Source organism: Piliocolobus tephrosceles, chromosome 3 (assembly GCF_002776525.5).
Source record: "Piliocolobus tephrosceles isolate RC106 chromosome 3, ASM277652v3, whole genome shotgun sequence".
Taxonomy (NCBI): Eukaryota; Metazoa; Chordata; class Mammalia; order Primates; family Cercopithecidae; genus Piliocolobus; species Piliocolobus tephrosceles.
Window position 1 is genome coordinate 30,553,202 of NC_045436.1, and position 18,346 is coordinate 30,571,547.

The following is an 18,346-nucleotide window of genomic DNA, read 5'->3' on the forward strand; positions in this document are numbered from 1 at the left end:
TATACAAGTCATTGATACATTACCCAAAACATATCCTCTTATTTTAAGTAGCAAATACTGAGTCACACCTAATAAATAATAAATGACAAGGTAAATACATGACATGAGTAAAAATATTGCCTACTTCTGATTTAAGAACATAACTCAAGTCAAAAAGCCTAAATGTCAAATAACTAAAAAAACTAAATGCTGTAATGTTTTCATTTGTTTCAATAGCTAAATGATTTTTGAAACTAACCAAAACTACCAAGGAGTCTTTAACTGAAGGAGAAATCAACTTAACTCTATCTCAAGAGAAATATACTGACTTCAGAGATATTTAAGATATATTCTAGGAATGGTTATATCTTATACACCCATTGTAAGAAACAGAATTTGTATTATTATACATATTATATATTAATATGTATAATATATATTTAAATACTATATGGTTTTAAATAATATATATTTAAAACTAATAACCTTAGTTTTAAAATGGGACTGATTTTCATAAGCCTCATATATGAATCAATCTTATTACATTGCTGCCACATTTTAAAAAAATAATATTATCACTGACTACAACAAAAATTATTTCCATGAAGTTTAATATTATATGGCATTCAACTTACATTATATTAATTTAATCTTATGTAGTATTTTCCATTACTTTTGCACATTCTCTCTAAGAACATTAAGCCTCATCTACTGGAAAATTCAGTGTACCTTTATGAAACAGTACTCTGGAGTGTATATTCACATTGTAGAAAAAAGGACTACTAATAAAATGCGTGGGAGATACCCCCCTTTTTTTTTTTTTTTTTGAGACGGAGTCTCGCTCTGTTGCCCGGGCTGGAGTGCTGTGGCCGGATCTCAGCTCACTGCAAGCTCCGCCTCCCGGGTTTATGCCATTCTCCTGCCTCAGCCTCTCAAGTAGCTGGGACTACAGGCGCCCGCCACCTCGCCCGGCTAGTTTTTTGTATTTTTTGTAGAGACGGGGTTTCACCATGTTAGCCAGGATGGTCTCGATCTCCCAACCTCGTGATCCGCCCGTCTCGGCCTCCCAAAGTGCTGGGATTAGAGGCTTGAGCCACCGCGCCCGGCCCCCGGGAGATACCCTTTTACACAACCAATGAGTTTTCATCATTTTAAAATTTTTGCACTGACTGAAACTTTATAAATATGTTTTATTTACACTGTGTTCAAATTCTCCTGATTCAGATTTGTATAAAGTGGAGCCATATTTTGGGGTAAGTACGAGTGGGAGTGTGGGGTCAACCAGAACTTTAAAGCATGGAGAGCATTTTAATATTGCCACCATCCTAGGAAGGATGGAAATTATGAAATGTCAGTTGGGACACATAACCTTTACAGTTTGGGCAAGTTTTCTTCAATTTTTAGTCTAATATTTCATCGTACAGTTTTCCTCTTTCCAAACTGGAAAAATGGAAGAGCTGCATTTTTTCCTTATTAAAATCAGGGGAGGGATAGAAGATGATGGAAGAGGAATGTGCCAGCTTCCCACGTCACTCCAATAAGGTAAAAGTTAAAATGGTCCTTCCTCTCCTCTCCATTTTTAATATGGAATTCAGATTTTCCTACCCACACAAACTTCTAGAATAAATTACTCATCAATACAGAGAAGGCTTGAAACCATGGGTAAAACAAACATAGCTTTTCTTCTCCTGCCCTATTCTGAACCGGGAGACAAGGTAAACTTTACCATCCAAAGTCCCCAGATAGTCTCTTTAGTGATGGACCTCAGATCTTCCAGCCTCTGCCAGGAACCTTATTACCTGCCTCTATAACTACTCACTCTAAGACTGAAAATTCATGCTAAATCTTATTTTTTAGCAATTTTAAATACAGCCTCAATCTCTACTCATCAAAATGTAAGAAAATGCTAATGAAAGCCATCTCCAATCTTCCTTTCTCACTGCATTTTAAAATGCTATTCTCTCTGCAAACCTCATACACTTGTCTTGAAAAATGTCCTGAAAACACACTACATGGACTATGAGTATTCATGTTTCTGAAGAAAATAATTATAATCCATTTTAAACTATTGCGACACATCTAATTTTAAAAAGTGTACATTAAAGTATACATCATAACTCAGTGCATATTTTAAATTCAATTCCAAGTTCTAAGTAGGAATTAGACTGGCAATTTATGCTTAAAAAAAGAGGAAGATCAATTACATATTGATTTATCTTTTAAAATATTATGTTATATATAAGCGTACTCTTTTCAGAGAGAAGCTCCAAACACTGATGTACATAAAACTGTGTACAATTTAAAAATTATTTTATTTAACTTAAAATTTTTAAATTATATAAAAATGTTTTAGATTTATCACATCATTTAAAAATTAGTAGTGCTTCCAAAAACCAATACAGCAATCATGACATCTGTGGCATTCTAATACGTACTCTCTTGTATAGAACATAAAGGAACTGTCTCATTTTAATTTGAAAATTTATACATAAAATTCATACTTTTAGGCAAAGTTACTCTAATAGCCAAAGATATATAGATGATAGATTTCCCCAAAGTGAATAAATTATTCATGATCTTTTCCCTGTACAATAATAAAACACAAGCATAAAATGCTACTAGTTACTTAACCAATTAGTTTTCAGGAATAAATCAGTTTTTCTTCCTTGACTCAAAATTCCCTGATAACCCCAAATGTAATCTATATCTTCAAAGAACTCACACTGAAAATCATAGATTTTAGTACTTAGTACAGTACTTAGTCATGTACTTTAGTACTTAGTATAGTACTTAGTCATGTACTGGCATGAAAGAAGTGACCAAGGAGATTATTACAGACCTCAATTAAAATGTAGAATGAAATAAAAGCAAGAAACCTTGTTAAAAACAAAGTGCAGGCCGGGCGCGGTGGCTCAAGCCTGTAATCCCAGCACTTTGGGAGGCCGAGACGGGAGGATCACGAGGTCAGGAGATGGAGACCATCCTGACTAACACGGTGAAACCCCGTCTCTACTAAAAAAATACAAAAAATTAGCCGGGCGAGGTGGCAGGCGCCTGTAGTCCCAGCTACTCAGGAAGCTGAGGCGAGAGAATGGCGTAAACCCGGGAGGTGGAGCTTGCAGTGAGCTGAGATCCGGCCACTGCACTCTGGCCTGGGCGACAGAGCGAGACTCCGTCTCAAAAAACAAACAAACAAACAAACAAAAACAACAAAGTGCAAATAAGAAAATACAAAGAGATTTTAAACTTTGTTTCCTTTCTAACTAAGCTTTTTAAAAAAAAATCTGACTGAAATTTTACCAGTGGCCTCCCAAAATGTTCTCCCATTGGGATTCCTGAACTTTAAAGTTTTCATCTATAGTATTTAAAATGTAAATTTCTAATGAATTTCCCATAAGCTTTCACATAAAAAGGAAAAAAAATCCTTTATGTCTGCCTGCCTTTCTCCCTTCATTTTTTTATTTGCAAAGCAGGTTAGTGAAGAATAGTGTTCCATTCATTTTTTTAAGTGCTCCATTCATTTTTAAAAATAAGTAGCTTGCACTTGAATTCTTTCTTCAACATGGACAATCCATCCCCAGGTCTGTATAGATCAAGCAGCCTATTCTACCACCCAAACCACTGATAATTTCAAAGTAAATTAGGGCAAAATACAGAAGGACAAGACCAAGCAAAACATATCAATATTATAAATTCATTAGTAACAGTGCAAATTCACACATAAACTTAGGTTAGTGTCAGGAGACCACACACAAATTACAATACCTGAGATTTAGTGCATTCCTTTGAGCCAAAATGAAATGAGTGCCATAAAGGAGGAAAGGAAAAGATGAACATTATCAGACATGCTATATTACATCTGCCAAAATGAAGATAATGTTAAAATTAAGTTAAGAATGATCATACAGAATCAGCTATATGTATAATGCTTCCCATGTTCTTTAGCCATGCACTTGAAATGCACTTGCAATCACTTTAAATCACCTGTGAAGTTGATCATGCAATTCTTTTAAATAAACTTTTCACCCTCAGTCCTTCCCTATTAGCCAATTTCTTTCAAAGAGAACTATTTCTGTTAAAAATAAGTAAATATGATGTAGGAGTAATAAAGAATAATTTCTATTTAATTCTTTTTACTATGTGGTATCATATATACAAAACAAAATTTTGCAATCTTCCTACATTAAAATTATGTATTTATGTAAAATAAATACATATAATTATGTCATTTTTACACCCCAAAAAGGATGCAATCCTTATGACCATGTTGTTGCCAATCTTAACTCATTTAGTAAAATTAATGCCACATGTCACACATTAGTAAACCAGTATAAGATCCATTAGTAATCAAGCCAAATTTTTCATCCTAGTATTGAATTTTCCCTAGAATTATCTGCTGGCTAGGTAAGACATTCTTAAAAATCCACTAAAAAAAAAAAAATCTTGTAACAATAAAAGAAATATATTTTTTAAAACAAATAATGAAAAGGGAGCAGTGTAAGGAAATTGAATGAAGTTTTCCATAAAAGGGGAATCACGGTGGGGGTGGGGGTGACAGTTATCAAATGGCCCACCCAACTAAAGTGTGACAAATATAAGAACAAACAAACCAACTTTAGCACTACATTTTAAATAATCCATACTCCTACTGACTATTTTAGTTTGAAAACTAAACTGGAAAAACAATTCCAAAGCAGAAAAAAATTAGCAATATTAATGCTAGGCTAAAATATTATCTGTGTTGTACTATTAATATGTGTAACTATTTTTAATACATATTTCCTTCTTCCATAATGCTACATCAACCCCAAAAACATTACCTTCTTTTATGGACAATGGTAACAAAAAACCTTTCATCGTTTTTTTAATACTGAGTCTCTGCAACAGACAAAGATGTCTTTGTGATGAGCAAAAAGCAGTCCTTTCCAAATGAGCTCAATGCAATGACTCAACTATGAAATTCATGTTAAACTAAAATACTTCATGGGTAGCAAGAAGAGTAGTCAGACTGCTAGTGGTCAAAACCACATTAAATATTTAAATAAAAAGAGCTCTCTGAGAAATAATATATGAAGTGTGGGTTTAAGATATATCACTTAAACTTATTAAAAGTTGAGTAAATAATTTTAAGTCTATATACATTTTCCCATGCATTTTGTATTTATACTTATTTGCAGAAAAGAAAGAAAACCGTAAACAACTGGGGAATGTAAAACAGTTGTTAAGTATCTATTTTTACTTTAAAATTATTTATACATAAAATAACCACTCATTTAATGGTATTACATGCATAAACAATCTTTCACATTATTATGACCTATCCAGGAATCTAAGCTACTTTGCTCTTGAAAAAACAAAGGAATAAGAAAAATTAGGCTTTAAAGTGACTTTATTGAGATCTTCAACAAAGCACTCATTATCTGTGTCTTGGTTTCCTCAAACATAAAAAGCAGTTTATCTATCAATATTTATGAAATAAATGACAATCAACTGGGTTATGTCTGCCTGCCTTTAAGAGGATCTTTGAACCTATTAGAAATATTTCAGGGCATCTTCACATTGAGATTTTAAAAAGCATTATTTCAAATTATTCTTACTTCGTTGCATTAAAAAATAAATCTCAGATTCTTATAAAGGTATAAAAAACTATGAAAAATAATGCAATTTTTACATATCTACTTTTAAATAGACAGCAGTCATTCGGGTTGGGCGTGAAGGGTGGAGTGCACAGGAGGGGGCTAAAATGTTAGATTAAGGTAAAACAACTTAAAATACTCCAATTACAATTATATGGGCTTATCACAAAGCTGATCTTCAGAGAACAACTTAAGAAATAAAGGAGCTAGCAAAGTCTGTTGACATCTTATTTCAATGTCTTTTAAAAACTAACCATATCATGTTTGCTTCCAGAAAAATCTACTATTTCTTTAATAAATATAAGTTTAAATTATATTTATTTTATATTTATTAATATAACAAATAAAAATAAATATTTAAGTATATTTAATGTGTGTGTATATATGTCATTGAAAAGATTTGTCAAAAATTGAAAATTTAAACATCTTTTCACAAAACCCCAACAAAAAACTAGAAATAAATAAAATGATTACACTCGTATAACTTACCGTGTGATAGCCTCTAGGCAAAGGAGGTTTGCCCATGGGATAAGGATCCACAGTGTCAATAATTGTTTGTCTTTCACCCTTCTGGTTGATTTTTCTAAATCTCCTTCGAGACTGTCTATGGGAAGCTTGACGCTGAAAATATTCTTCATTTTCATCCATATAGTCCACCTGAAATAAAACCCCCCAAAATTTCATTTCTCCAAATGCAACATTTCCTATTAATATTAGATACAGAAAGAAACTTACAGATAACCCATATTCAATCATCTTGCAAAGGACATCTGTAGACAAACTAGCTAGACAAACTTCAAGTGTCTCTGAACTTCTCTGGAACTAATTGGTTTTAAGTAACATTTCTTTTATGAGGAGGCATTTTCAGTTCCACTTAGGACAATATGGGTAACTCTTGAATTTCCTGTAGTTTCAAAGGGAAGGATATTTTCAGCAGTCTTTGTACTGATTTATTAGTGAAAGATCTCACAGGATACATTACCACACATTATGAAAGCAACTGCCACACTGTCTTAAGCAATGTGGAAAAAACAAAAACAAAAAAAAACTGATGGAAATCTGTAAAAACCTCCAGATGACTCAAACACTGCTAACAGAATGGCTTCGGTAGGTTATGCAAGGGTTTCTCCTTCTACTTTCATTGTGTGACTTCAGTTTCTTTTTTTATAAATAGTGTTGTTTAAAAGTAATTCCTCATTTAAAATCATTTTAGGACAGGCACAGTTGCTCACGCCTGTAATCCCAGCACTTTGGGAGGCTGAGACGGGTGGATCATGAGGTCAGGAGTTCAAGACCATCCTGGCCAACATGGTGAAACCCCATCTCTACTAAAGATACAAAAAATTAGCTGGGTGTGGTGCACGTGCCTGTAATTCCAGCTACTCGGGAGGCTTAGGCAGGAGAATTGCTTGAACTCAGGAGGTGGAAGTTGCAGTGAGCTGAGATCACGCCATTGCACTCCAAATTGGGCAACAGGGCGAGACTCTGTCTCAAAAAAAAAAAAAAAAATTAGAAATGCTGATGAATGAACAGGGAATAAAAGTTACATTAGGTTATTCCTCATGTGACTGCTCATAATGGAGGCATGTTTAGGTTATGTAACTGTTCTCACACCAGCAAACCTAGTAGTTCATGTAGTATCAGCAAGTATAAAATACTCAATTTTAAAGACCAAAAATCCTTCAGAGAAAACTAAAAGTGGTATTAACAGAGGGCAAAATCTCAAGGAAATATCTAGACTATCTACTGTTGGAAAGTGCTATATAGCTGCCCACATTCTTCCCAACCCTAAATCCTTACTCATAACTATGCTACTTTCTCACTTGAGTACATTTTGTAAAACTTTACCAAATATTTCAGTAAATTTTACAAAAAGTTTGCTAGCTTTGATGAGGAAGTTCTCATTTCTGACGGAATTCCTCTCCTACATCATAGGGAAAACCCTACATCTTCTCTGAAAAGAGACCTACAATTGTTTATCAAATACTTTACTAAACGTGAATAAAGTTTCCATTGTCATCTTTATTTGGTTATCATTTACTTTACAAGATCTTCCTTCCCAGCTAGGATGCTGGATGGGGACAGAAAGAATATCAACTGAATGTCTAGACTGGGAAACTCCCCTTCCACCTCATCTTATTTCTGTGACTAATTTTTTTAAAGGGTACATATTATCCTATCTTAAAATCATTCTTATACAGTAAGGAAAAAGTATGACAGGTTTGGTTTTTAAGCTTCAAGGTTGCTAATATCTATTTTACTAATATGTTCCATGTATAATCTCTCTTTATAAATTTTTAAGTCACAAAATTCCATTAAAGAGAGAGAAAAGATGTCAACACTGTTTAACCAGCATAACAGTCCCCAAATTTCCTTTTAATTACTTGAAAGAATTCAAGTGATTATCTTGTGTTTTTAAAAATAGTGTTGTTTAAAAAATAATTCCTCATTTAAAACATCTTAGAAACTCTGATGAATGAATTAACAGTGAACAAAGTTCCATTTGGTTATTCCTCACAAATGCTCACAGTGGAGGCATGTTTAGATTCCAAAATTGTTCTCACACCAGCAAACCTAGTGATTCATTTAAAGTAAGTCACTCAAACCAACCAAAACTTGGAGAGCTAAAATCCTGCAATCAAGAGATTCTCCCCAAATTTCAATTAAATGGCATTATTATAGACTGAATTACAAAGTACAAAAACAAAACACTTAGCTACTTGTAGTTTTTAAAATTTTTTTGCATTTAATTCAATCCTGTAAATAATGAAATATTATGATTATGAACCCATTCATAATAAAAAGTTGTGAAATAAATATATCTAATGTTATAGAAAATATGCAATATTTTCTATTCAACAAAAATCTAATATTATAAGCAGTTTGTAAAACATGCCTTTATTTCATGCAATTTTTCAGGAGAAAAATAGTCCTCACAAGAAAAACTCTTACCACAATCATTTCAGAAGGCTCTAAAACAATGCATTCACAGCCACGCCTAAAACTTCCTGCAGAACGCTTGCCAAAACTAGAAAGAAAGAAAAAAAAAATCAGTGAGGACAACCTCAGAGATTTAAGTAATATGAATTGGGAACATAAGCCAAACTTCCAGATAAATAAAAATTAAAAACAATTACAAAAAGTACACCTTGGAGAAAGTGAACTATCTTTAATAATTTACACAGAATGACAAGAAAGCATGCAAATTCTTAAGTTTCAGTCATAGATTTTTCTGGAAAATTGTAACATAATATTTTCAAATTAATGATGTAAGAAAAGGAGAATTATTAGCATGGGTGGGTTTTCTGTTAGGTTATTTTAAATCATCCTCAGGTGAACTTTGAGAATATTCCAGTAGGGATGGGAAATGTCTCAGTGGCAAACTATAGAAATGTCCCAAAGAAGCATAAAATGCATGTACATGTAATTCTCTTCACAACTTGCTTAGGTTAAACACTTTTTTCACCTAAAAAGTGTATTTATTTTCCTAAATTTTCAAATCAACTTATTCTAAATGTTTTAAGAAAAAGATACTCAACTTAAGACTTTATTTTTACGGTAAAGTGATTTCAGTTGATGTACTACTAAAAGCTCATTCCTCCTGAGAACTCTGCATGAGTGAACACAGACATAGCACCTTTGCCTTATCTGTGGTGAATTCCCACATTAACACTGGAGAAGATTTATTGTTTCTGACACAGGGATATGCAAACTAGAATCAAGAACAGAGAATTCCAGTGAAGCTCTCTTTGTTAATGTGACACCTCACTCATTCACAAAAATATTTCTTTCCTTCCATTTAATATGAACTTTTAAAAAATTATTATTATACTTTAAGTTCTAGGGTACATGTGGACAACGTGCAGATTTGTTACATCTGTATACATGTACCATGTTGGTGTGTTGCACCCATTAACTCGTCATTTACATTAGGTATATCTCCTAATGCTGTCCCTCCCCCCTACCCCCACCCCACGACAGGCAGTGATGTGTGATGTTCTCCTTCCTGTGTCAAAGTGTTCTCATTGTTCAATTCCCACCTATGAGCAAGAACATGCAGTGTTTGTTTTTCTGTTCTTGCGATAGTTTGCTCAGAATGATGGTTTCTAGCTTCATCCATGTACCTACAAAGGACATGAACTCATCCTTTTTTATGGCTGCATAGTATTTCATGGTGTATACGTGCCACATTTTTTAAATCCAGTCTATCATTGATGGACATTTGGATTGGTTCCAAGTCTCTGTTATTGTGAATAGTGCTGCAATAAACATACGTGTGCATGTGTCTTTATAGCAGTATGATTTATAATCCTTTGGGTATATACCCAGTAATGGGATGGCTGCGTCAAATGGTATCTCTAGTTCTAGATCCTTGAGGAATCACCACACTGTCTTCCACAATGGTTGAACTAGTTTACAGTCCCACCAACAGTATAAAAGTGTTCCTATTTCTCCACATCCTCTCCAGCACCTGTTGTTTCCTGACTTTTAAATGACTGCCATTCTAACTGGTGTGAGATGGTATCTCATTGTGGTTTTGATTTGCATTTCTCTGATGGTGATGATGAGCATTTTTTCATGTGTCTATTGGCTGCATAAATGTCTTCTTTTGAGAACTGTCTGTTCATATCCTTTGCCCACTTTGTGATAGGGTTGTTTTTTTCTTGTAAATTTGTTTGAGTTCTTTGTAGATTCTGGATATTAGCCCTTTGTCAGGTGAGTAGATTGCAAAAATTTTCTCCCATTCTGTAGGTTTCCTGTTCACTCTGATGGTAGTTTCTTTTGCTGTGCAGAAGCTCTTTAGTTTAATTAGGTTCCATTTGTCAATTCTGGCTTTTGTTGCCATTGCTTTTGGTGTTTTAGACACGAAGTTCTTGCCCATGCCTATGTCCTGAATGGTATTGCCTAGGTTTTCTTCTAGGGTTTTTATGGTTTTAGGTCTAACATTTAAGTCTTTAATCCACCTTGAATTAATTTTTGTATAAGGTGTAAGGAAGGGATCCAGTTTCAGCTTTCTACATATGGCTAGCCAGTTTTCCCAGCACCATTTGTTAAATAGGGAATCCTCTCCCCATTTCTTATTTTTGTTTGGTTTGTCAAAGATCAGATAGTTGTAGATGTGTGGTATTATTTCTGAGAGTTCTGTTCTGTTCCATTGGTCTATATCTCTGTTTTGGTACCAGTACCATGCTGTTTCGGTTACTGTAGCCTTGTAGTATAGTTTGAAGTCAGGTAGCATGATGCCTCCAGCTTTGTTCTTTTGGCTTAGGATTGTCTTGGCAATGTGGGGTCTTTTTTGGTTCCATATGAACTTTAAAACAGTTTTTTCCAATTCTGTGAAGAAAGTCATTGGTAGCTTGATGGGGATGGCATTGAATCTATAAATTACCTTGGGCAGTATGGCCATTTTCACAATATTGATTCTTCCTATCCATGAGCATGGAATGTTCTTCCATTTGTTTGTGTCCTCTTTTATTCCACTGAGCAGTGGTGTGTAGTTCTCCTTGAAGAGGTCCTTCACATCCCTTGTAAGTTGGATTTCTAGGTATTTTATTCTCTTTAAAGCTATTGTGAATGGGAGTTCACTCATGATTTGGCTCTCTGTTTGTCTGTTACTGGTGTATAAGAATGCTTGTGATTTTTGCACATTGATTTTGTATCCTGAGACTTTGCTGAAGTTGCTTATCGGCTTAAGGAGATTTGGGGCTGAGATGATGGGGTTTTCTAAATATACAATCAGTCATCTGCAAACAGTGACAATTTGACTTCCTCTTTTCCTAAAGGAATACACTTTCTTTCTTTCTTTCTCCTGCCTGACTGCCCTGGCCAGAATTTCCAACACTATGTTGAACAGGAGTCGTGAGAGAGGGCGTCCCTGTCTTGTGCCAGTTTTCAAAGGGAAGGCTGCCAGTTTTTGCCCATTCAGGACTTAACTTTTTTTTTTTTTAAAGAGACAGGGTCTCACCCCATCACCCAAGCCACAGTACAGCAGCACAATCACAGCTCACTGCAGTCTTGAACTCCTGGACTCCAGCAACCCTCCTACCTTACCTCAGACTCCCAAGTACCTGGGACTACAGGTGCATACCACCATACATGGCCTGGGATTACAGGTGTGAGCTACCACCACTGGCCTAATATTAAAATTTTTGTCAATCATACTTAATAAACTTATCTTTAAGAAAAAATGCTTTAAAATTCTATCAAAAAACTATTTCATTGAACAATTTTTTCCAAGTTAATCAGGCACTGTGACGGACTCCTATGGAAATTCTTGTTCCATTTATAATCCTCTTTATATCATAGTAATATACATGTTTCAAGTATCAGGAGCCAAGTCATGTAAGAGGAAGAAAATAGAAAAGCCAATATTGTCATTCTATCGTCTGCTATCTCTAGCAAACTATCTTCACCACATCATACAATAAATTTTATTTGTTTACAGGTTTATCAGGTTAGACTAGGCCATCACTTAAGTCCTTTTCCTTAATAATAATTATTTGACTGTTAAAGATAATTAAGTCCTTTTCCAAAATCATTTCTGGCCAGATGCGATGGCTCATGCTTGTAATCCCAGCATTTTGGAAGCCTGAGGAGGGATGATCACTTGAGCCCAGGAGTTCGAGACTAGCTTGGGCAACATGGTGAAATCCTGTCTCTACTAAAAATACAAAAACTAGCTAGGCATGGTGGTGTGAGCCTATATTCCCTGCTACTCAGGAAGTTGAGATGGGAGGATCACTTGAGCATGGGAGGCAGAGGTTGCAGTGAGCCAAGAATGTGCCATTGCACTCTAGCCTGGGCAACAGAGTAAAACCCTGCCTTGAAAAGAAGAAAAAGTTTCCATGAAAATCAAAACCAGCATCATGTTTAACATATTTGAAAAAAAATTTTAAATGTTCATATATAGTCACACATATATGCCGTCACACATATATGCCCACAGAAACACACATGTTAGAGTAATTTTAAGTGAAAAAATTTGCCAGAAACATAATAAATCTATCTTCATGTTACTTCTCATACAATTTAAATGATCTGAATTTTTAAACATTTCTTTTAGCTTACAATTAAATACAACTGAAATTCCATAACTCTTCAATATACACAAAAATTTGAGTTTCTGAATCTACCTATTTGCAATTTAATTTTTTTAAATGAAGCTTACAATTATGCACTACAAATTAATAATCTCAATGTGTGAGTAAAATATCTGGCAGGTTACATACAGACTTAGACAAGTTTATAAATATAGTGGTCTAATGTTTATCCATTTTTAAATGTAACATAGTAAAAAATCATAAATGTTTGTAAAGTATATACTGTTCATATAATACTTGATACAAAAATACATGCTAGAATTCCCTTTACAAATTTTAGCAACAAAAGGTGTTAATGTTCACATAAATAAACTATATAACTGTTAATTATTTTATATATAAATATAGTACCATCTTCCCCACTCCAGGATTTAGGGTGCAAATTCTCTTACCAATTAGTCATTCATTCAACAGAACTTTATGGCTAGGAAGTCACACTTCAAGTTGCACTAGCACACTATTACTTCGGGGATGAAAAGTTTACATTTCCTAAAATGTGCTCTATAAAAACATTTCCATGAGAGTTTTTCAGAGAGTCAGTTGCACTAGAGCCTGATGAAACTTTTTCAACCATAAAAAGACTCAAGTTCCACAAAGCATCACAAAGATGTGAACACGAGAAACTGCAGACTTTCCATCAGATGTATTTACTGAAAAAGCTGAATGGAAAAAGCAATGTGCACAGAACACATATTAGCAAGGGAGAATATATTACTTCATTTATTCAACAATCTATTTTTTCAAACACAGCCAGGAATGCAGAAAGGAAGAGCAGCCTCAAAGGAGCCAAAGAGTAGGTCATGAGTGCACACGCTAGGCCTGATGAGTGACAAAGTCTCTGAGCTCTCTCACAGAGATGATGTGCTCTTAGCTCACAAACCGGAAGCTGTAAGGTTGGAAGAAACATACACAGCAATGAAAAAAAAAAAGTTAGCTCAAAATTAAGTCCACAAGTTACTTCTGCTTCTGCTCTGATTCTTTGAAATAATAAATACATAAACAAAAGTAAATAAATATGATTATTTACAACATTTTCAAAAATCTTTGGTCAAGTTCTATACAAATAAACTGAAGAAATTCAGCTCTGGAAAATAAGTACAGAGACTTAAAAAAGGCAACAGATGAAGATGTGTAGGAGATAAAGTACCTCATTGACAATATAATGAACAATCCTTTTAAATATTTTAGACTACTGAGTGGAAAAAAATGGTGCAAAATGTTCAGGACTGCAAATAACAAATACACTTTGAGAGAGTAAAACACAAAACCAAAACAGTAAGAATAAAGTACAAGACATTTTATAAAGTGTGAGTGCAGGAAAGCCACAGAGGATCCGGTGTGCACAATGAAATGCTCTACACTGAAAAGGTGATCAAATTCACACAGTATTTAATATTATATTAAACAACAGGTTCTCAGTTTTCAGTTAAAAGTTATTAACAAAACCGAAGTCTTTGAATGCATTAGCACAGCAAGATGCTTACACAACAAGTAAAATTATAAACAAAGACAAAACTATGAAATGATGGACACACAAGGAAAGAATCAAAAACAATAATTACAATACATGCCCTTATAGAAAAATCAAATCTATAAAAGGGTATTACCCCGGAAGAGTTTCTAAGGGGAAATACACAGAACTGAAAAATTTCTCACAAAAAATTCAGGGAATCCAAAGGGCTTTCCAAAGACCAGATGCATAAATTAAGATAACTTTTCATAGGCTGGGCACGGTGGCTCATGCCTGTAATCCCAGCACTTTGGAAAGACGAGATGGGAAGATCACTTGAGGTTAGGAGTTTGAGACCAGCCTAGCCAACATGGTGAAACCCCGTCTCTACTAAAAATACAAAAGTTAGCTAGGCATAATGGCAGGCACCTGTAATCCTAACTACTCAGGAGGCTGAGGTAGGAGAATCACTTGAACTCAGGAGATGGAGGTTGCAGTGAGTCGAGATTGCACCACTGCACTTCAGCCTGGGTAACAGAGCAAGACTCAGTCTCAAAAATAATAATAATAGGCCGGGAACGGTGGCTCATGCCTATAATCCCAGCACTTTGGGAGGCTGAGGCAGGCAGATGGCCTGAGGTCAGGAGTTTGAGACCAGACTGGCCAATAAATGGTGTGAACCCAGGAGGCAGAGCTTGCAGTAAGCCGAGATCACACCACTCATTCCAGCCTGGGCAACAGAGCAAGACTCCATCTCAAAAAAAAAAAAAAAAAAAAAAAAATTAGCCAGGCATGGTGGCGTGTGCCTGAAGTCCCAGCTACTCGGGAGGCTGAGGCAGAAGAATCACTTGAACCCGGGAGGCAGAGGTTGCAGTGAGCGAGATCACGCCACTACACTCCAGCCTGGGTGATAGAGCAAGATTCCGTCTCAAAATAATAATAATAATAATTCATTAAGTCCCATTACACCAGCTAAAAGCCAGTATCCCTTAAGTTTCTAAAATAATCATTTTTAAAAGACTTAGAAATAATTTAGAAAAAATACAATTAAAGAACTTGGGTAACTTAAATGTACACCTACGATCCTTGATCAAAAATCAGGAGTAGGTAAGGATTGCTCTAAACCATGTGACTACATTCTAATCCAAATGTGATTACATCCTGTTCCTTGGTGCCACTGTCAGAAATGGACTCTTAACACTGTCAAATACAGCACTGTTTTTTTTTTTTTTAGTAAGTCTTATAATAAACTACATTAAGGTGATCTACAGATTCAACATACCCTCTATCAAAATTAGACCAGTCTTTTTTACAGAAATGAAAAAACTGGTCGTAAAATTCATATGAAAATTCAGTGGGCCCTAATTTGCCAAGAAAATCTTGAAAAAGAACAAAGTCAGAGGACTCACACTTCCCAATTTCAAAATTTACTACAAAGCTACAGTAATCAAAACAGTGTGGTACTTAGGCCAAAAGGATAGAAGTGGGAGTCCAGACATCAACTCATACAATGGCCAATTGATTTTTTGTGTGTGAGTGTTAAATTAACAGTACTTTTTTTTCCTTATGTTTTCTTTTTTTCTTTTTAAATTTTTTATTTCCACAGGTTATTGGGGAACAGGTGGCACTTGGTTATATAAGTTCTTTAGTGGTGATTTCTGAGATTTTGGTGCACCCATCACCCAAGCAGTATACACTGCACCCAATTTGTAGTCTTTTATCCCTCACCCCCTTCTCACACTTCCCCGCTGAGTCCCCAAAATCCACTGTGTCATTCTTATGCCTCTGTATCCTCATAGATTAGTTCTCACTTATGAGTCAGAACATATGATGTTTGGTTTTGCATTTCTGAGTTACTTCACTCAAAATAATAGTCTCCAGTCTCATCCAGGTTACTGCAAATGATTGACCAGCTGGTTTTTGACAAGGATGCCATATCTGTTCAATGGGTGACAAGGATGCCATATCTGTTCAATGGGAGAAGAACACAGTCTTTAACAAATGGTGGTGGGATTACTGGCTTTCACATGAAAAAGAATGAAATTGGACCCCTACTGCACACCATAGACAAAAATTAACTCGAAATGAATCAACAAGCTAAATATAAGAGCCAAAAGTAAACTCTTAGTAAAAGCATAGGATTAAATCCTCATGACCTTGGAGTTGGCAACAGATTCTTAGCTCTGGAAAATAAAAGCATGAGGAGCAGGAGAATAAACACAGATCAACTGAATTTCATCACAATGAAAAAATCCGCATCAAAGGGCCTTAACTGAAAAGGCAACCTGCAGAATAAGAAAGTATTTGCAAATCACATACCTGATAAAGATTCAATATTCAAAATACATAAAAAATTCTTAAACTACAAAAAGACAACCCAGTGTAAACCTGACAAAGGACTGACATAGGCATTTCTCCACAGAAGATACACAAAGAGCCAATACGCACATGAAAAGGTCCTCAGCATCTTTAGTCATCAGAGAAAAGCAAATCAAAACCACAGTAAGATACCATTTCACACCTGAAGCCACATGCAAATGAGATACCAGGATGGCTACAATTTTTTACTATTTCCCTTTTTGAAGAAAGCAAAAAGAAAAAAAAGAATGTGGAGGACTTGGAACTCTGTGCATTGCTAGTGGGCATGTAAAATGATACAGCCACTGTGGAAAACAGTTTGGCAATTTCTCAAAAATCTAAACATAGAATTAACATATGACACAGCAATTCTAGCCCTAGGTAAATACCAAAAAGAACTGAGAGCAGGGACTCAAACAGATATTTGTACATCAATGCTCACTGCAACATTATTCACAGTAGCCAAAATGTGGAAACGACCCCAGTGTCCAACAATGGATGAATGGATAAACAAGCTGCGGCATACACACACAATGGAATATTATTCAACCATATAAAGGAATAAAGTTCAGATACCTGCTACAACATGGATGAATCCTGAAAACATACACTAAAGACAACAAGCCAGCCACAAAAGTACAAATATATGATTCCACTTACATGAAATATCTAGAATAGGCAAATTCATAGAGACAGAAAGTTGATTCAAGGTTGCCAAGGGCTGGAGAAAGCGGTTTGGAAAGCATAATGGTTTCAGGGTTTCCATCTGGAGTTACAGAAAAGCTTTAGAAAGAGGTAGTGCCTCTAGTGACACAACAGTGTGAATGTAATTAATGCCACTGGAACACGCACTTAAATGTAACCATACATTTAAAAATAGTTACAATGACATAGTTTACATTTTTTTTTTTTTATCACAATAAAAAAATCTTAGAAAAGAAACTATAGAGAGGATATTTGGGTTTCTTGGCCAAAATCTGGGACTTGAATAAAAAAAGTAGAATCTCTATTTTAACAAACAGCAAATCTTAGGAACAAATGAAGAGTTATATTTGATGACGGACAAACTGGGAACCTGTCTCTTTTATATGATAATTTAACAACGAAGTGACAGACATTGGGTGAAAGAACTAGTTAGAGGTGGGCAGGAGGTAAACAAATACGACTGAAAGACAGGTCGAGTATCCATTATCCAAAATGCTTAGAATCAGAAGTGCTCTGATTTTGGATTATTTTGGATTTGGGAATATTTGCATGTATAGGTGGAGCATCCCTACTCTGGAAATATGAAATCCAGAATGCGCCAATGAGTATTTCCTTTGAGCACCATGTCAGTGCTCAAAAAATTTCAAGTTTTGGAGCATTCTGGATTTGAAATTTTTGGATTAAGAATACAACTTAATCTTTATTTTAAATCAAAGTTTAGAAGAGTCATTTATATGAACATTTTTCCCCCTAATATTAATCTCATTTTTTTCTTTATCCATGGTCATATATTTGAGTTTTTTTCTCTCTCTACAAAACATTTATTTTTTCTTATATATATATGATTCATGTGAGAAACTTTTGTTTAAATTTAACATATAATGTGAGAATATATTATGTACATAACATACAATGCATAACAAAATAATACGTGTGAGTAATAATATATATTAACATACAGTCATGCATTGCTTAAGGATGGAGATATGTTCTGGGAAATACGTTGTTTGGCGATTTTACTGTTGTGTGACCATCACAGAGTATACTTACACAAACCAAGATGGGATAGCCTACTATCAACCTAGGCTAGATGACACAGCCTATTGCTCCTCGGCTAC

At 34.8% G+C, this 18,346-nt stretch overlaps 1 protein-coding gene across 6 annotated transcripts in view; it reads right to left on the minus strand.

The window, feature by feature from the left end:
* Positions 1 to 18,346, minus strand: part of RAPGEF2 (Rap guanine nucleotide exchange factor 2) — a 262,493-nt gene that overhangs the window by 112,307 nt on the left and 131,840 nt on the right. For all 6 annotated transcript variants that reach the window (XM_023228378.2, XM_023228369.3, XM_023228352.3 and 3 more), the window contains exons 5-7: positions 8,568 to 8,643; positions 6,105 to 6,272; positions 3,745 to 3,762 (exon numbers count right to left, since the gene is read on the minus strand). In XM_023228378.2, coding sequence (XP_023084146.1) covers positions 3,745 to 3,762; positions 6,105 to 6,272; positions 8,568 to 8,643 — 262 coding nt within the window. The remainder of the gene's footprint in view (positions 1 to 3,744; positions 3,763 to 6,104; positions 6,273 to 8,567; positions 8,644 to 18,346) is intronic.